Source organism: Dromiciops gliroides, chromosome 2 (genome assembly GCF_019393635.1).
Source record: "Dromiciops gliroides isolate mDroGli1 chromosome 2, mDroGli1.pri, whole genome shotgun sequence".
In the NCBI taxonomy this organism is placed as follows: Eukaryota; Metazoa; Chordata; class Mammalia; order Microbiotheria; family Microbiotheriidae; genus Dromiciops; species Dromiciops gliroides.
This window is the reverse complement of record NC_057862.1, coordinates 178,539,414-178,560,042: the sequence shown is the minus strand read 5'-3', so window position 1 is coordinate 178,560,042 and position 20,629 is coordinate 178,539,414. Positions and strand designations below refer to the sequence as shown.

Sequence of the window (20,629 nt, the reverse complement as noted above, 5' to 3'; positions counted from 1 at the left end):
CTTAAACAGTATGGTCCTAGAGCTAATCTGGTCAATATTGGTTCAAATGATTCCTCTGATCTTAGTTACAAACATTTTCCCTTGGATGATGACCTAACAATTTGTTCTCAGACAATGATCATCATTCGGGTCACTAAAACAAGTTAACAGAATGTGAAAAATGAGAGAATTGTGTGAACCACACTAAGTCCATCTTGTGACTCAGTTCTGGATCTAGCTCAGTTCCTTCCCTTTCTATTCAATCTTAAGTCTAGTCCAAATTCTGTCTTGTGAGAAAACTTTATTCAATTGTGGGAATTGGGAGAAAACCTTATTATATCGGTTGAACCTAGCTGTGTGTGGCTGAGAAGCTGGACCCCCTCTATCTGCTACTTAGAGATCCTTAGGTCTCTACCTAGGTTATGCTGACTAGAAACCCAGTCAGATCCAAAGACCGATACAATGAGTTTTCTCATATTCTGTATTTAAAGCAACCCATGTGTCTTATATGAAAACTGGCCTCATAATACTCAGTTGTTGTTTTCTTGTTTCTTTGACTGAATACAGACAGTTAGGGGGAAAGGGAGAATGGAATTCCTCTTTTTCTGATTTCAGGGAATTGTACCTGTTCATTGTCCCCCTAGAAACTTGGAAAGTCCCTCATCTTTCCTCCAATTAGAAATCAGATTACCTAATCTTGCATCCTGGTTTATATCCTGTTAATTGTTTTCTTTTAATGCATAAAAATGTATTTGGGGTCCAGTGCCAAGCTGAGAAGACCTGGTCCTGATTTTGTTATACAAATGGCATGCACTGCTTAATAAATCTGGAAGCCTGAAACCTTCTTTTCTCAGGTATTTCAGATTTCACCCATCACAAAAGACCTAAGCATGAAACATGCTTCCAAAGTTGTTGAACACCAGTGCCCCAAACGATTGACACCCACCTCATCAACAAGAACTGTGTCACCAATGAAGAGGGCATAGGTTTTTTCTTCTGGTTTCTTTCCTTCCTTGTTAGTCAGATCTGAGAATCCCATATTGATGCTAAAAACCATCCCTAAAAGAGCAAAAATCAGGATCAACAAAGAACAAAAATTTTATAGAGAAGAGGGGAAATGGGACAAAGGAAGATACTTGCATTGCCTCACCTTTTTTCAACTTGTACTGATTTTTACTATTGATTACCAAGGATCCTTCACGGAACTCAATTCCCATTGCAAACCTATAAAAGAGGTGAAGTAAGAATTCAACACAAGCTGAAAATACCTAAATATGGATATCTGGCAAAGTACAAAGGGTATATATGACTTAGTTCTCACAACTCTTCCACTATATGGGTACTAACAAAATACTACTCTTAATTTTGCTACAGATATGGAAGGAGCCTCAAACATTATCATGTAATTTGTCCACATCAGTCAATCAGTTATGAAGTGGGATTAGGGTTCATAGCCTTTAGGCTCTTCATGTTTAGTCCAGTGATTGCAAGAATTTTTTTTTTAAACCTAAATGAGGTACCTTTTCTACCTCTATAATCAAGCCCTCCCCATTTTTTTGCTTCCCAGTGCCCATCCTTTCAAACATTTAAATTTTACTACACTAGTCCAAAAATCAAAGCCAGGAGCTCTCTCTTTCTGTTATACCCACATACACCCACACCCACACCCAGTATGGCTCTCAGAAACTGTTAGGGGTATGCTACTAGAATGGCCATGAAGGTAGGCTAAGCTCCACTTCACTCACCCATAACTAGGCCACACGATCCAGTTGTGACAAGCTGGTAACTGGATTTTCAAGCCCTGGCAGCCAACTGAGCCAGCACTTGGTACAGCCTGACACATTTCTTCTCATCTTTCAGAGGCCCAGGAAGAACAAGTATGTACCCTGGAATGGCTTTCATCTAAGAAGATTGCCTAGAATTTTTCAAAAGTAGAACTTAACTGAATATTTTCTATAGGGTACTGCTTAGAATACAGTGTGAAGGGCCCCCTGAAATTATTTCTGCTAGTCATAAATTGACCTAAAAGGATGATTCTATTAGTTACTGCCCACAGAAGAGATTTAATTCAAAATTATATTTGTGTCTTACAGAATCCCTTACCCAAGATTTTTGGTGATTTTGTTGAGCAGGTCTGGTTTTTGTTTCTTGACCATATCCATGACAGCATTGTATACTTCACATAGCTTCACACCTATGGCCAAAGTAAGTGAGAGGAGGGAAATCTAAGAATATGAGACTTTTAAAGTGTCTAAGGCCGGATTTGAACTCAGGTCCTCCTGAATCCAGGGCCGGTGCTCTATCCACTGTGCTACCTAGCTGCCCCATCCTTTTTATTTTTTAAAGTTACAATTGAAAAGCAATTCCAAACCCAACAAATATCAAATAAATTGAGTATTTCCATAGGTATATAATAACAGAGGATTGTACACGAAACTGGAAATCTCTTCAAGTATATAGCTGTCTTGACTGTGTTTCCACCTGACTTCAAGTATTAACTTTCAAAAAAGTATAAAACCTTCCCAGCAAACTTTGTTTTATCCACTCTTCAATCTCTACGGTGGAAATCAAATCTGGGTTGGGATAGTGGGAGTTAGTTGACAACCATCATACTATAAACTATAAAGTCTGAAATATTGCAAATTAAGATTTCCTTTTTTACAATCAGGACAACACAGCCTCCCTTTTCCCTACCTATCTAGTTCGTGAATGGATGAACATTTCAAATCGGAGTGTTCTCTAGTTCAGGGCTTCTTAAACTTTTCCCACTTGTGACCCCTTTCTGGCAGAGAAATTTTTATGCAACCCCAGGTATATATGTATATAAAAGACACATATATAACCTTTTACTGTTGCCAAATTTTTTGCGACCCTCACAATGTTATGTACCAGTTTAAGAAGCTTTGTTCTAGTTAGCTTAATGAAATGATGGACCATAGAAGGAAATGGCAAATTACTCCAGTATCTTTGCCAGGAAAACCCCAAATGGGGTCATGAAGAGTTAGACATGACTAAACAACAACAACAACAAGGTCTTTGCTAAGATTTTCTCAAAGTCTATCTTAGAAGAGTAAAGTCAGGAGGCTTTAGCAATAACAGATGAACAAAAAACAACCCTCTATAATCAAGTGGAGCTTAGCTGGTGGATAATTGCAGATCTAAGTCATCTAGTAGATACTTTCTGAATTATAATAGCATCTAGGTCAGTCTTAGATCCAACATGATTTATTTCAGACATGAATTAATGGGAGAATTTAGACTCTCTCCTATAGATGTTCCATTTCTCCTTATGTATAAAATCCTTCTGATACCCTAGGTTTCCTGAATTTTCATTAGAAAAATCTGAAAGCTTAAACAACGAGAAATGTAGTATTTATAGGATAGATTTAAAATGGCATGTCAGCAGAAAACCAGATTTAATTTTGAGGAAAGTAGAATGTGGGAGTTAATCTTGAGATATGCATCAAAACATGCTACTTCTACAAGCATGAAAAATATTTTAACTATTCATGAAATATTTATAAATATCTTAAATGTGCTCCCCACTCTTCCAATAATTAAAATCAGAAACCAGTTTGTCTAGTAGAGATTTAAGCATATGCAGAAAAGACAAAAGCCCATGTTTCTGTACATTTACTCAACCTATCTTTTGCAGAAATCTTACCATGTCTCAGTTCCTTCAGCAGCTCTTCCTGTAGCTGGAGCAGAAAGTTGTAATTCTCCTGGACTTCCTGAGGAGGATCTACCATCAGGGTTCGCACGAGATTGGAGCAGTAGGATTTGAAGCGAATACCCATGGCACAGGTGATGGCCCCAAAATGCATGTGGTTCTTGTCACTTGAGACCCAAGATAGAAAACCATGACAGTATTGAAGTACTCAGTACTCATACTATGTAATACCAGGGCAAGTATATTCCTTGGTTCTTGCTCAAAGCAGAATGGTGGCCTAAAGTTCAGGGTAAAGACCAATTGTGAAATTGCTAGCATAATTTACAATGCTCTAGGGAAGAAAGAAAAATATTGACTGGAATCTACTTATTGAGTTCAGTAATATAGGGATGAGGAGCCACATATCTTTCAGTCCATTGTGAAATGAAAGGAACAATTTCTTCAGAATGGAGAAATTAGCTCATAGCTGCAGCTATGAGGGTACTATCATAAGGCTACTACTAACAGTGATTGGAAGGATAGTTGCTTACCTAACTACACTGAACTTGAGATTATAGTTGCCACCACTCTGGATGATGGGAGGATAACACATCTCCACTGTAGAAGGGTCTGCTCCAGCCAGGTACTTCTTTTCTTCAATGGCCTTCTCCACAGACTCAGCCAATTTGCTGTGACGAACTTTCTACAAATACATCCAGGAAGCAGGCAACAATTATAGGGACAGCCTGCTTATTTGATCCTTTAATATTGGGAAGGGGGGGTATGCAACATGGTGCCTGATGGCACACAAATCTCAAAAGATATATTTTCTCATTTATGATTTCTATTTGCAATTGTTCTTGAAGGAGGTGATAGCTATACCACTACCAAATGACCAAAGTTCTATTTTTAAGGAATTTTACTATTCAAAACAAATGTATGGGGGGCAGCTAGGTGGCACAGTGGATAGAGCACCAGCCCTGGATTCAGGAGGACCTGAGTTTAAATCTGTCCTCAGATACTTGATACTTACTAGCTGTGTGACCCTGGGCAAATCACTTAACCTTAATTCCCCGAAAAACAAAACAAACAAAAAACCAAAACAAATGTACAATCACCCTCTACTCCTAGGGTTACATGATTTTAGTGAATTTCACTTTGTTCTACAGCATGAGGAAACTTCTAAGCAGTATTACTAGAATAAATAAAATAATTTTAAAAGAATGATCTGGTAGGAGAAAGAACTGGGGACGCAGGGGGAAGAAGTGCTTTTCTTTTCTTAGAAAATTGTAGCAAAATATCCTCTTTTACTATTTTAAGATTTACTTCTCATTTACTTTATTTTTTTAAAATTTTCATTTACTTTAAAAAAACATTCTGAAGTTGTTGATCTTCACCAGTTACCTCATCTGCATCAACAATTTCCATGACTCTTTCCTTGAAAAATTTGTTGAAGACTTCAGAAGTGATATTAGCTGCTTTCTTCATCAGAGTAAGCTCTCCATCCTCTTTCACAGCTATGGTATATGCCACAACTGCACTGATATCAATCTGTGGACAAAGGAATATGTAACCTGAAATAAGAGAACTATTAATGAAGTAGAGGTAGATAATGAGATCTGTGAGGGCAGGGAATGTGTTTTGATCTTACATCTAGAGCTGTAAGGAGCCTTAATGGCACAGAATTTAGCCCACAGCTCCTTTTACACACTAAATGTTCAAATATTCGTTGAAAGAATCTATAAACTGAGGGTGTGGGGGAGGAGGGTTAACAAGGAAAAAAAAATATGAATACTATGTCATGACTGGACAAAATTCCAAAAAATGGTCAGAAAAAAAAAATCTTTTTTTGCCCAGCCATACCAGGGAAATATGAAGAAATGACCTATTTTATCTATAAAACATAAATTGACTCTAGATTAAAACAAAACAAAACAAAGGCTGGGGACTAGAGGAAACAAGTCAGTTAAAAGTTAAGTAAAAGCGGCAGCTAGGTGGTGCAGTGGATAGAGCATCGGCCCTGGAGTCAGGAGTATCTGAGTTCAAATGCGGCCCCAGACACTTAACACTTCCTAGCTGTGTGACCCTGGGCAAGTCACTTAACCCCAATTGCCTCACCAAAAAAAAAAAAAAAAAAAAGAAAGAAAGAAAGAAAGAAAGAAAAAAAAAAGTTAAGTAAGACTATGGAAGACTGTCTTGATTTCTTGGTCAAAAAGATTTTCTGGTATTTTTGAGGTCCTTGAACATTATTAATCTTATCATCACCAAAAAGTACAAGTGCCTCACTTCTTGAAAACTAAAAAAGAAATATGAAGTATAGTATTCTACTGCTTGAGAATGAATTTACTTCCCTTACACTACTATGGAACCACACTTATACTTTAAGCTTTCTTAACAGCACTCATTCTGGTCTCCAGCAATTCTCTTACTTTTTCAAAGCCCTCTCTGTTAAGGCAGTCGTTCCAACTCTTCATGAACTCTCCAGGGAATTTGTCTTTGCTGAATACCCCGATCTTCTTGCCACTCTTGCTCTCTTTAATGGCTTCAATCATTTTGTCGAAGTTGCCTTTATTACTCTCATTCTAGCCACACCAAAAGGAAGGTGATGTTTATTATCAATATGTAAGAATTAGATTTCTCTAACAATTTTTAGATATAATGCAGCATTTAGCTAAACAAAAAAGCCAAACCTGGACTTAGCATTAATTTCTCTACAGTAGGCCTGATTTACCTAAACTGAAAGGGAAATAATGGCCCACATTCCCTGATGACAGCTATGACTAAGCTGGTTTATTACTAAGCACAAATGAATAATAGCTCAAGAAAGAAAATGATTAAGGACAGGAAGGCAATGAATAGAATTAAAAATATAAACAACAACAAAATAGATCCTGAAGTATTGGGAATACCATGGTTATGATTAAGTTAGCCAGAAAGATGTGTGGTAATTAATATTAAACATAGATTAAAATAACCAAAAAACCTCCCTACCAGTTTCCATGGAGAACAAACACATAACCCTAATAGATTTGGTAGTTAAAAAGTCCAAGAAAAGAACTTAAAAATAAAGAACTCCTTCCTCCCAAATATTCATGAAGATCTGAATTTAATGCCACATCCTAATACTCTTATAGTTTTGTTGGTATTATTGTCACTATGTTAAACACTTAAGTCTTAGCAATAAATTCTTTTAATTTCTTACTTTTTCTCGAACCAGCAGTGTAATGGCAGGAGCACCATTTGCATTTTCATTACCCTTGGTGTTGGCAATTTGTTTCAAGAACTCTACTTTTTTCTTGCTGGCCATGAAGAGGATCTTGTCATCACAGAACACCATAATGGTATCAGTTAGCTCATAACCAAAAAGCCATGTCTATGGGTAAAAAGAAGAGACTGGGTGAAAAGTCATGATACTCATAGGCAGAAATGGAACTTAATCACCAAAGAATGTTAACTGTATCCTACTAGGATTAGGATTGGCTTCTGTTAGTGGGATATTTGCCTACCCCTGCCCTAATAGGCAACTACAATCAAAGCTGGGAGAGCCAAGAGCAACACTTAAGACCACTTTTGAGGGCATTCTCTTTCCCTCCCTCCCTCTCTCTAGTTTTTTATCTTTTTTCCTTTTATTCCCCCCCACCCCCATCCTGATTAAATTTGCCTGGGGCAGCTGGGTGGCATAGTAGATAGAGCACTGGCCCTGGATTCAGGAGGACCCAAGTTCAAATGTGGCCTCAGACATTTGACACTTACTAGCTGTGTGACCCTGGGCAAGTCACTTAACCCTAATTGCCTCACCCCACCCCCCCCAATAACTTTGCCAATAGTACCCAGGGCAAAAACTTTGCTAATACCCGTTTTTGATGGTTCCACCTAGTTACCTGAAGTGCTGTAGATTTGGCATAAACAATTTCTTCATCAACACCTACTGAAACAACAATGGCATCAATGTTGGCATACTCATCCTCTCCTTTCTGAAACACAAAGAGCAGAGTATTTGTTCACTTAAAATTTTTTCAACTGCATATTGCCAAAAGAAGACCACAAACTTAGGTATTTATCCACAAAGGAGGTGAAGCAATGCCCCTCCCCTGCATTTTGGGTATCTTTTCAGCTCCCCCTGTTACAATCATAGTTCTTAGGTAACTTCTTGAAAGAAGGCAAATATCTGGTGATTTCAGAGCTATTAAGACCCCATTCCCATATCTCTCTAACCATTCTATAGAAAGGAGAGAAAAACATCCTGACCAATAGCTTTGTAAGATTCTATCCCCCCCAACTCCACCCCACTTCATTCTAAAGCCCCTAGTTGCCAAAGTAGTTGGACACTAGGAAGGCAAATAAATCAAGCACTGAATGAGAAACTGAGCTAGACATAAAGCTGTATAAGTGTAATTTTTTTCTTAGTTTTTAAAAAAATGAAATAAACCATTGCCTCATACGCCTCTCCCCAGTTTAATACACCTTACCCTGCATTACTTTAAATCTGCCCCCTCCTGTTTTGTTTTGGTCCCATATTTCTTCATAGATAGCTACTGAACTCTCTCCTTAACACTGCTTCATAGAACCCATCGCTTCTTCAAGTTATAGCTTGAGCACTACCTTCAACTTTAAGTCTTTTCTGATCCCTCCAATTGCCAATCCAATACTTTGTGTTTATTCTATATATGTGCACTTGTTAGCTCCTTGAGTAAGAACTGCTTCATTCTTCATATCCCTAGTACCTAGTACAGCACTTGACAAACAGTACGCAGTATAATCCTGATAGATTTTCCTAAGTATCTTGCTATACTTAACACTTATATATGTTGTATTTTCCACTAACTTTGTGTATAATAAAATATTTGTTTTCATTTATTGCTTATAACACTAAGACAACTAATTTCTGGGTTCTTTTGAGAAACTTCTTTTGGAATTTGAAGATGGCTAAAAAACAAAGTCGAATGCATGAGGTGAGGATTTTTTTTTTGCAGGGCAATTGGGGTTAAGTGACTTGCCCAGGGTCACACAGCTAGTAAGTGTCAAGTGTCTGAGGCCAGATTTGAACTCAGGTCCTCCCGACTCCAGGGCCGGTGCTCTATCCACTGCGCCACCTCTCTGCCCATTGTGGGGGCTCAGTGGATAGAGCACAGGCCGTGGAGTCAGGAGGACCTGAGTTCAAATCTGGCCTCAGACACCTGACACTTACTAGCTGTGTAACCCTAATTGCCTCACCCCAAAAAAACTCCAAAACACAAACCCAACCACAAGAGTACACTTAAATCCAGCTATTTTAAATGATACTGGAAAATTATTTGGGATTTCAACAGATGAAAAAGAAATACTTATAAAATTTGGGATTGACAGTGGGGAATGGGAGGGAACAAACCTCAGCAAATTGTTTATATTTCTCTATTAATAAGCTATTTCTCACGAAGTTGCCATTTATCACAGAATATGTTATAATCTCCACTGAGGACATTTTTAAATGATGTCTGATCCTTTCCAGTGATTATCTTCAAATATTTCTCTACAGAAGATAATTAGAACAAAACCCTGAAAGGAATTCGGGCCCAGAGAAAACTCATGTGACCTAATGATTTCCAAGGGTATTAGATAAACATTGTGATACAATGTCAACAAAAAGAAACAAAGTAACACCTGACCACTGTCCTTGACTAATACTGCTATCTTGTAATTTAGACTTTACAAGAGGATGGGATATCTCCAGCTATATCAACGCCCTTTGTTTTCACATTAGTCATTTCTAGAAATATTCCTCTACAGTCTTCCTACCTAATGTAAAGTTCCCTTCTAATAAAGAAAAACAGTTAAGCAAAAATATATGACAGTGACCAGGACTGAAGACGAACATAACACTCCAAACATGTAGGTCCTAGCCTCCGCCAAGAGAAGAGATGTTTCATTATCTGTTCACTGGGATCAGCACTGGTTTTTTAATTAATAGAGTTGACTTCCTTTTAGCGATCTTTTCATTGATATTGCAACAAAAAAAATACTGATGATGAGTTTGAGAACTTATGTGCAATGCACTGTCCTAAGTACCAAGAATACAAAGATATCCCAGCCCCCCCCACTGCCTTCAAAGAGCTTACAAAGTTTCATACATGCATAAGATGAATTAAAGATGATTTAAACTCAAGTAAGAGAGATAAAAATACCCATATAAGATGTAAGAAGAATGTATGCTCCTTGAAGCCAGGGATTGCTTTATCACTTGTGGCTTTCTTTTTATCTTTAGTGCCCTACACATAGGAGATACTTAAATGCTTGGTGGATTGGTTCTAATTATATTCAAATCAAATGTTCAGGGCTATATGTACTTGAAATACATATTTTATTTTCCCAAAGAAGTATTTGTGGGGCAGCTAGGTGGCGTAGTGGATAGAGCACTGGCCCTGGAATCAGGAGTACCTGAGTTCAAATCCGGCCTCAGACACTTAACACTTACTAGCTGTGTGACCCCGGGCAAGTCACTTAACCCCAATTGCCTCACTAAAAAAAAAAAAAGAAGAAGAAGAAGAAGTATTTGTGAAAAGGGTTTATATTCTTGACCAGAGGCTTTATATCCAACTTAAAAATAACAGAAAAAACTATAACCATGTTATTTAATCATCTAATATAAATCACACACCTATATTCTCCAAAAAGTTTTCTGAATGCATGCTCATATATACAAAATTAAACGGGGCAACATAATAACTGAATGCATAATGTTTTATTTATGACAAAGATCATTATATAACTATCTTCTTTAGAGTTCCTGTCTTATATTTACTGAACAAATCAAAAAGGGTAACACCTTCATCAGGACCAAGGAAATCGGAAATTTCACTGGGGGAATTTTGACAAACATCTTTGAGATTTCCAGAGAGGTTTAGGATCATTTCATGACTTTTCGAAAAACTGATCTAGGAAGGTCAATCAAGGTATCTATATTGGATATTTTGTTTAATTGTTTTTCTCTGTCACCAAAGATTAATTTTGGAGGGAAGTAGAAAGAAACGGTGATATAAGGACAAAAGGCAGTAAGACAAACTGTTTTAAAAAACTAATCCAGGTATAGTTTGTAACCCTCTTTTTCTCAAGACCTTTAGTTCTTGCTATCTACCCTACAAGAGCACTATATTTTATCACCCTTTATTACAATGAAAACTCTTTGAGGACAAGGAGTGTCTTGTTTTTATATTTATGCACTGTCTGGCATATATTAGTAACTTAAATGCATTTGTATTATTCATGTATCCCCGTCCTTCAGTAAATTCTATTTTCATACTTCATTGTGGTATCAGGTTTTTTTCTTTATTTTAGTGAGGCAATTGGGGTTAAGTGACTTGCCCAGGGTCACACAGCTAGTAAGTGTTAAGTGTCTGAGGCCGGATGTGAACTCAGGTATTCCTGACTCCAGGGCTGGTGCTCTATCCACTGCGCCACCTAGCTGCCCCTGTGGTATCATTTTTGAAGGCTATGGCAAAGTATAAGTAAGCTTTGGAAGTTCCTACCAAGCTAGAAAGGTTAATCAGTAGGGCTAGAGAGAAAATAATGTTTATTACCTGAATGCCAGGATAACAAATCTGAGACTCATCACCAAAAGGGTGGCTATCTGGTGATAAACATTTTTCAATTCTGATAACTTTCTCTTTTTTAAGAGAAGGGCTATGGTAGTAAGATAAAATATGATCTATATAGGTAAAGAAAGTATCCAAACTGATGAAATCATAAATTACTAAGTACTGAAGTAGGAAAGTTCCCTGTAGCAAGTAGACATCAAGAGATCATGTCTTTCTGATGCACTTGACATTTGGATATATACATTCTCAAAATTGGCTAGGCAATGTGATAGCTTAGGTAGAGCTGCCTTAAGGTATGGAGAAACTGAGAAGAAGTCAATTGATCTGCTATAGGATCATTAGTCCCAAATGGGCACAGTGAAACAGTTCCTTTTATATTTGTAAAAGTTGCTCAGGGAAGAATGGATAAAATGTTACCTCCTATCTTATTTTTTTCTTTTCTTTTTTGGGTGTAGCTATAGGTGTAGAATATCGCACACACTATCAAATACAATCGATGTGATGGATTTCTGGAACTTTTTTCTTCTTTCTTAAAAAAAAAAAAAAGCATTGGGTCTCCCTATCCTGCCTGATTGTTAATCAAGAGCTACTCAGGGACCTCATTCCACTACTCATTGGGAAGGTAACTTTGACCTGTTCTGCTCCAAGATGAATGAGTTCACCCCACTTTAGGCAATCTGGTGCTCCCCCCTCCACTCCTTGGGGTTCACTCTATTGATGCCAGACTTAGTATGGACACTTGATAATGATTTCATCCACTGTAGCTCAGAACTCCTTAAGCTCAAGAGATCTACCAACAGCAGAATCCTTGGTAGAAGGGATTGCAGGTATGTGCCACTACACTCATCTCTTTTCTTTAAAAACAAAACAAAACCAACAACAAAAAACCCTTGTTTCAAGGGATGCTATATGGGTAGAGAAGGAATATATTATTTGGGATGAAAATAAAATGAAGACTTTTGAAGTTGCTCTGGTCCCTCATTGGGCCCCAAGTAGAAGAAACATTGGAAGAAGTCACCATGACCAGTCATACAATCCAAAGAGAAGCATGCTTAAAAGCGGCAAATCTTAAGATATTAGGGAGCTCATTCCAGTTAATTTTTAGTTACTGGGACCTCTCTGAAGATTAGAGACTGTTTAGAAGGTCAAGGCCTGGAGCTTATACAAGAACTTCCAATTGCTGTCAGTACCCATCTTAAATCCTTTAAAAAAAAAAAAAAAAGGGTGGAGGGAAAAATTCAAACAAACAAAAAAACACCACCCCACAGCCCCTCTAAATAAACGTATGCACCCCAACCTTTACAATTCACTTCAAACACTACTACTTACTCCAGGAAGAATTCCATTTTTCCTTCAGTTGCTAGTAATTTTCTCCCTCAGACCTTACGGAAGATTTTCTTTTATTAAATGTCTAATATATCCATCACATAATGTGTATCGACAGTTATTAGACCAGAAGATCCTTGAAAGTTGAGATTTAAGCTTCCTATCTTCTACAAGGCCTAGTGCAGTTCTTTACACACAATGGACATGAATGAAAGTATTTTGGATAGACTAAATATGTACAGAAAGCTCTGCAAATGGAATATTAAGTACACTCATTTATTAATAATAACTTATAAAAATGCAGAACATGTACTCATACAGAATTCTAGTAATTAAATTGCAACTGGGCCAATAGTTTAATAAACTAATACATTTTATATACAACTTGAATGCTGACATCCCATGGTACCTTTGCTTTATCTAGCACTTAACATGCTCCAATCTCTTATTTTTATAACCCATAAATTGTTACCAAGTAAATAGTGAGACAGTAAAAAGAAATTGCTACAACTTTAAATAAACGCAGGAAAATTCTAGGCAGAAGCCTATACTTTACTGATTTAAAGATAGCATTTTATACTGATAGCTTTCTCTATGTCAACAGGGATTTCCACCAACTTCCCAAATATGGCAGATTATAATATATCTTATTTAAAATATTAAAGCTAAGTTTAAGTGACTTTCACAACCAGTACAATCAATTAACTGGTTCACAGTCAGCCAGAAAAAGTTATGGAAAATCAAACACCTAGAAACTTATGTGAGAAACAATTTTCATATTAATTTTTTTATCAAAGTGGGGAAGGAAAAAAGATTAGTACTTGACAGTTTTAACTAGTCAGTTTACTTTGATCTAAACGTTTAGAAAATAGCAGCTTCACAGAGAAGTTTGAATTGGTACAGTTATTATATTCGGGATTTCCCCTGCAATCTTAAAATAGTAATAAACGTAAGTAAAAGAATCTGCTTAAGACAATTTTAGGAAGTCACAAACTAAAAAAGAATTTCTATGCATTTTTTAATGCATATTTTCTCTTGTGCTGGCATATGCTGATTTACCAAGTACAGATTTTCATGTGGCAATACAGATAAAAATATTTCATTTTAAAGACTATCACAGACAGTTCCAAGAAAAAATGTCTACAAATATTTAATAGGTCTAATAGCAGAATGTGAGTTAAAATTTAACTAGCATACTTTTTACAGGGGGTGAGGTGGTGCCATTGGAGGGTAGGAGCATAACCTCTTATTCCAAACTAAGATGGGGTACTGAAGATTTGGAACTAGAATGCAAAGTCTTTTCTAAATTTTCATTGATAATTGTTCCTCTTGGATATTTTGTTTATTGAACACAGGACAGGCCTCAGCTTAGCAACTCAGGCTGTAAAGAATTACTGTCACTAACGTCAAGTTCAACTACATGTGTTTAAAAGCCAACAAAAAGACTCCCTTCTTTAAAAGAAATGAGATAAAGCCGCATTAACAACAGCTTTTTCTGACCCCGTGCCCCAGAAATCCTAAAAGCAGGAAAACAATCACACCGCCTTTATTGTTACCAAGGATGCTGGCAGATAGTGCCTTAGGAGCAGCATACATAGCAATAACAGAAATAAAAAAGAGGCGGGAGTCGGGGGGGGGGGGGAGGGTCCTCCGATTCTAAAAATCAGCCTCCTCCTGATAGACATCCTCACACCCAGACTCACACCATTCCAGCCCACTCAATCTTGCCATTCGAGGGTGGGTGGGATTCTGGTAGGGCCGTAAGGGGGAGCGTAGTCGTTCTTGGAGGGCTGTGAGTAGGCTGTATGAATAATGCTGCAGGAAAGGTAGTGTAGGATGTGATCACTGACTGGCAAGAGCGAGAGGGCGGGAAGCTTCTGAGAGGATTATAATGCGTGACTCGGGACTGGCCAGCGGGGAAGATGGTGGTGGCGGCCAAAGTGCGAAGGTTGGGGGGCTCCCTACTCATCACTTGACGCCGCGAGGGGCCGACGGTGGTGAATGATGAAGGGGCAAGCGAAGGGAATGGAACCTGAGGAAATCCCTCCGGGAAAGGAAAAAAGGGCGCCGAGAGGCAGAGGCATTATGGGATGGCGAAAAAGGCTCTCCCTGGGGATTATTATGAGCTCTTCCTTACCCGCCAGTTGCTATAGAGCCTTTTCACTCGCCGGTAATAGGCTTCTTTGTCCAGAGTCACCGCCATGGCCCCGGGACGCGACTCTTCTTTGGGCTCCGAGAATCACGCGAGGTCCCGGCTCCACCGCCCGCTCTCGGCCCCGGAATCCCGCACTCTCCTAGTGACCCGGAAGTAGACTCCGGGAAAAGGGGGGGGGGAGGGCTCCTTCCGCTTCCGGGACTCAGGGAGTTACAATTTTTTTTTCCTCGGGAGGTTGTTGGGTAGGCGTGTGTAGTTAAAAAACAAAAACAAAAACCTCACGAAATTCGCAGCGGACAGAAGACCCAGATTTTCGCGGGGTTTTCCAGTAAACTCTTGCGCGGCTACGCGCGAGCACGCATCCTCACGTGACTCGAGCGGAGACGCGCCCGCTACATCCACGCTCTTGCACGTGGTCTGCCAGAGCACCTTTTACTAGCGGGAAGCAGAGGGGGCCGGAACTCAGGAGAGCAGCTAGCGGCCGCGCGGGCCCCGCCCCGCACGTGAGGGGCTAGCGCGCGCGTTCCGCGGTCGCAGCGCGCGGGCCTCAAGAGGCCCCACCCCTACAGAGAAGACCGGGCTGCAGGAAACTGCGCCGTCTTTCTGAGGGTGTTGGAGAACAGGAAATCGTCCGGTTAATTAGGGCTGGGGGGGCGAGCGGATTTCTGCTGAGAGACGAGGTCAGGCCTCAGACCACTGGTTCCGCCGATGATGGTTTGGGGGAGCTGTGAAGTGGGCCCCCAGCCCGGCAGTGGTTAACCTCTCCTCCCCTCCCTCCCAGCCGGCCCGGTGCTGAGGGGAGGAATATACGTCCCTTTCCCATGTGGGCTCTGGTGCTAAACGCCTGCAGCCTGCGGCCACGGGGAAGCTTTCATCGCGAGATAGCACTCTGATGACTTGGCCCTAGCTTCATCTACTTGGGGCACTGAAATAAAATGGGAAGGGGTGATTGGGCCAAAATAGAGCAGGATGAAAACCAGTGCGAAAGAGGCCGGCCACATGGTCGTTAGGTCTTGTTTCCCACTGGTTTAGTGCCCAGTGTCACAGTACTCATTAATGACCTTGAAAAGAAGCGTGGCCATATGTCCGTTTAAATTCCTGTTAGGACCAGAGAGTACAAATACCAGGATCATAAAGGCATGGAGAAATTGTTTTCTGCCCCCACCTCTGGAACAATCTCATCTGGACAACTGAAGCACACTTGCCACACTATTCACCTGCTATAAGCTTATTTCATTTCAAAGCCCCACATAGGTCATTGGCTTGGTTAACTAATTGATTTGAGAAGCACTGATGTTTAAGAAAGTGGCTAATGTATGCTCAGAATGAACACTCTTACCTCTGAAATACATTATGTAGGAGCAAAAACATCACTGGGGAAGAGTGGAAAAGGATTAACTTAAATTTATTAATGCCAAGGGGAAGGAAGGTAACAGTTCCTGACCCTCTAGCCTGTATCCACAGTTCCAGCAGGAACAGGCTCTGCCAGAGGCTGGGGCCAGCGCTACAGTCTGTTAATGGAGGTGTCCAGGGAAGGGGTAAATGAGCACACCAGCTGCTCCAGTCTCCATTCCTTCCCCAGAAATGAGGAAGTGGTTATGTATTATTTGATGAGTTCCCCTGCCCACCCAATCCTCTCATGTTTGGGAGCAATTAGGTACAAGTTTTCTTTTTCTTTTCCACCTCCCCAAGTCCTGGGTTTTCCCATCTCTCTCCTGCCCCTTTCTTTTTTCCACAGTCCAAGGGCCAGAGTGAATGAAAAAAATTCAACAGCCACTAAAGCAGTGGGGACCATGCTGGGACCTCAGTCATCAGCATCTTCACTGGAGTCCGAGTTGGCTGGCATCATAGGGTCATCAATGAGTGAGAAGTCCCTTTCTGAGCTATCATAGCCCTGAGATAAGTCATCATCTTCTTCCTCATCATCATCTTCCTCCTCCTCTTCCTCCTCTTCTTCCTCTTCAGGTTGCAGTGGTGGCAACCTGAGGGCTGTGCCTGCAGAGGTGGTGGTAGCTGGCGTGGAAGGGTAGCTAGAAGCTCTCAGGCCTGGGTGGTGGTGATGGTGGTGGTGGTGGTGGTGGTGGTGATGTTGGTGATGAAGCATTGTGCTGGAGTCTACATGAGGGGAGGAGACTGTACCTCCCATCACAAATGGCACAAAAGGCAAAGATGTAGAGGTGGCACTACTGTGACCTAGTGCTGACACAGGTTGTAGGCCACTGCTACCATGCTGGAAGGTACTATGCAAAGACAGGGGTCCAGAGCCCCCACCTTGCATCAGGGCCACCATCTTGGAGAGATCTGGCCGTACTCTTCGGGCTCGCTTCTTGCTATTGTCTGGTGCAACTGGGCCTGGTAGGACCCGGTTGAACATAGTGTCAGAGAGATGACTCTGGGAAAAAAGGGAGGGAGAAAAAAAGGAGGGAGACAAGGAAGAAAAACAAGTCAAAACTGATTTCTTAGTTTGCAAAAGCTTTCTCACAGCATACCTCACTAGTTCAGTCATATTTTAGCATATTCCAACTAGTATGTATGTGTAGGGGGATATTAGGCTAAGTAAGTTAGAGCACAGGTCATAAATTTGATCTCTTTTAAGGCCAGCTAAGTTTGTTCTTTTATAAATTCATAGGACACTTCCACCCCACCCCAGCTATTCAGATCACAAACCCATATCTTTTGGCCATGTAATTATATCCATCAAGTTTAGCTCTAAATAAAAGAAAAAATGCACCTCCCTCCTTTACTGCAGAGATGGGGGAAGATGGGTGTGGAAAACACATATATATGTATACGTATACACACATATATGTATACACATATACACATATATATGTATATGTATATACACACAGAATCAGTTGATGTGTTGGTTATCTTGGCTGAACTGCAATTTCCCCCCCTTTTGTATTCTTTGTTAAAAGGGATGGGGGCGCAGCTAGGTGGTGCAGTGGATAGAGCACTGGCCCTGGATTCAGGAGGACCTGAGTTCATATCTGGCCTCAGACACTTAACACTTACTAGCTGTGTGACCCTGGGCAAGACACTTAACCCCAATTGCCTCACTAAAATAAAGAAAAAAAAAGGGATGGGAGGGGGGCAGCTAGGTGGCGCAGTGGATAAAGCACTGGCCCTGGATTCAGGAGGACCTGAGTTCAAATCTGGCCTCAGACACTTGACACTTATTAGCTGTGTGACCCTGGGCAAGTCACTTAACCCTCATTGCCTCGATGGAAGGAAAAAAAAAAGGGGATGGCTCTCAAAGGAGGGGAGAAAGGAGGGATGAATTTGGATCTGAAGGAGATATAAAAATAAAATATATAAATAAAGATTAAAAACAACAAAAATGAGAGGGACCAAGCCAGCGTTTGTCTGGTTTACTATATAAACTTATAAGACAATACATACGCATAATAGTGAGTTGTAATGTTATTTTCACATATGAAGGGCAACATTCAGATTTAACCATATTACCTATTAGTGCACCAGGGGTGGGTAAATTCAGACTACTGGTAACCATTTCTGGTTTGGTTTTGTTTTGTTTTAGTGAGGCAATTGGGGTTAAGTGACTTGCCCAGGAAATATCTATAGCTGCTCTTTTTGTTTTTGTGGGGTTTTTTTGCGGGGCAATGGGGGTTAAGTGACTTGCCCAGGGTCACACAGCCAGTAAGTGTCAAGTGTCTGAGGCTGGATTTGAACTCAGGTACTCCTGAATCCAGGGCCGGTGCTTTATCCACTGCACCACCTAGCTGCCCCTGGTAACCATTTCTGAAGCACATATGGAGTCAGAAGACCTGGATTCAAATCCCAAATCTGACACTATTTGTACAACTGTGGGCAGATTAACTTTAGGTGTCTTAACCTCTCTTGGCTTCCATTTTCTCCTCTCTAAAATGAGAGCATTGGACTAGTTGAACTCTAAGTTCATTTATATGCTCTAGGATTCTATTTTTAATCTATTCATACCCTTCCCTGCCTTGGAAAACAGAATACCTTAAAGCTCCCATCTAAAGGTCTGACTAGTCACAATATTCAGTTACAATGCAGTTTTAGAATAACAATCTAATTTCTTAGTTTTATTTAATAATTGTGCCAGAGACTGTTATTCACCACTTATAACTCATACTAATCATCTAAGAGTATTGTTCTTTTCATTGGTATGCAATACTAAAAAAGTGCCTGAACTAAAACTGAAGAGCCTTAAGCTACATTTAAAAAAAGAAAAGATGACAAGAGTGTTAGCTCTTTGAATTGGTACTCTGCCAAATACATAGTAATAGATCTAAATGCATATTTAAATATGTATGCCTTTTCCCCAACAAAATGGTGGCTATGCTGGGAGAATGTAAGCTCTGGATAATCCTATATCGAGCTAAGAAAGCTTCCAGTAGAAGGTGGGGAGCTGGCTATTTTCTGAGGCCTAGACTAGGTAAACTAGGAGAGATTAATAAGTAGGATGGCCAGAGGGTGATTAATTTTTTTGGCCATAGCAACTTTTTTTTTTTAAAGTGAGGCAATTGGGGTTAAGTGACTTGCCCAGGGTCACACAGCTAGTAAGTGTTAAGTGTCTGAGGCCAGATTTGAACCCGGGTACTCCTGACTCCAGGGCTGGTGCTCTATCCACTGCACCACCTAGCTGCCCCCATAGCAACTCTTAAAAACCATCTACTAAACTCTAGAAGAGTTATGATCTGCATATGTACAAGAAGCACCCACATTAGCAAAATCACAATCCTAAAAGTACTGACATAAATATATACAGGGTATACCAAAAGTCTTAGTGCAATATTAAGCTATTAAAGCTTTATCTTGGGCACCCTGTATATTGATATGTGTGAATCATTCCCCCCCCCCCCCCCCCCCCCGCAAGGTTTTTCTCTCTCTCTGTTTCCCTGGAACATGTTGATGCCATCACTGTGAGACTCCTTTGGTACTATGAAGGCTGATATAGTTGAGAAACACTCAGATGCAGGTTTTATTTATTCATTCTCATCAATAAATATGACTACTATAAGAAAAATATTGTGCTGGGTATTTTTAAGAAAAAATAGACAATTTCTTTATCTCTGGGCTTAAGTTCCCTCATTTTAAAAATGAGATTAGACTAGCTACTCACTAAGGTCCTTCACAACTTAAATTTTAGATTCTGTAACATAGTTCTTGCCAATTGGTGACCTTAGGGGTGTATACAACTTAACCCACCCTCCCCAAAAAACAACAATCTACATGTATGTTCAGATTGGTAAAACAAGAATGATTATTCAACTTTGCAAAAAGAGTCCATAATAGTATTCCTTTCTATAGTAAGCTCTTCTACTCATTAAGAATATGATTCAGGGGCAGCTAGGTGGCGCAGTAGATAGAGCACCGGCCTTGGAGTCAGGAGTACCTGAGTTCAAATCCGCCCTCAGACACTTAACACTTACTAGCTGTGTGACCCTGGGCAAGTCACTTAACCCCAATTGCCTAAAAAAAAAAAAAAAAGAATATGATTCATACAAATTTCGGGGACAAATTCATTACATAAACTAAGGGAAACCTGTATAAATGACACAGTGGAGACAAATATAGCAGCAAGTCCAGGTTGCAATCACCCATTTATAGCACAAAAATGGGGGAAAACTACATTAATCCACTGTCCCCACTCCCCCATGACAATGGCACATCAACATGGAAAGGTAGCAAAGAAACCTAATGACTCACGTCCCAGGCCCCATCAAGATCTGAAAAATTGTTAGTGAATCCCAATGTGTTTGGAATTAACCATTACCGAGAACTCATGACACGATCGCTCCAAAAAACATCCAAATAAGGTCACAGGAAAATGCCCGGAGCAGCAAAACTCACAGAAGAATGTGCTGAAATCATCTTCTCACCAAGAACGGCTTGGAAGGTCAGAAGGAGGGAGCTGCTGTGCTGATACAGGAGCTGGGCCCAACCCCACAGTCACCC

General features: G+C 40.0%; 2 protein-coding genes across 7 annotated transcripts in view; both read right to left on the bottom strand.

Moving 5' to 3' along the window:
- Nucleotides 1–15,015, bottom strand: part of SUPT16H (SPT16 homolog, facilitates chromatin remodeling subunit) — a 31,831-nt gene extending 16,816 nt beyond the window's left edge. The window contains exons 1-10 of the mRNA XM_043985398.1: nt 14,663–15,015; nt 7,510–7,602; nt 6,831–7,001; nt 6,058–6,210; nt 5,033–5,179; nt 4,180–4,331; nt 3,644–3,816; nt 2,083–2,173; nt 1,130–1,203; nt 926–1,038 (exon numbers count right to left, since the gene is read on the bottom strand). Of these exons, the coding sequence (XP_043841333.1) occupies nt 926–1,038; nt 1,130–1,203; nt 2,083–2,173; nt 3,644–3,816; nt 4,180–4,331; nt 5,033–5,179; nt 6,058–6,210; nt 6,831–7,001; nt 7,510–7,602; nt 14,663–14,728 (1,233 nt within the window). The 5' untranslated portion in view covers nt 14,729–15,015. The remainder of the gene's footprint in view (nt 1–925; nt 1,039–1,129; nt 1,204–2,082; nt 2,174–3,643; nt 3,817–4,179; nt 4,332–5,032; nt 5,180–6,057; nt 6,211–6,830; nt 7,002–7,509; nt 7,603–14,662) is intronic.
- A 1,053-nt stretch (nt 15,016–16,068) lies between these two features.
- Nucleotides 16,069–20,629, bottom strand: part of CHD8 (chromodomain helicase DNA binding protein 8) — a 64,986-nt gene continuing 60,425 nt past the window's right edge. For 5 of the 6 annotated variants that reach the window (XM_043983053.1, XM_043983050.1, XM_043983055.1 and 2 more), the window contains one exon: nt 16,069–17,072. In XM_043983053.1, coding sequence (XP_043838988.1) covers nt 16,485–17,072 — 588 coding nt within the window. In that variant the 3' untranslated portion in view covers nt 16,069–16,484. Of the gene's footprint in view, nt 17,073–20,097; nt 20,144–20,629 lie in introns of those variants that run through there. The other variant, XM_043983056.1, reaches the window with a different exon arrangement.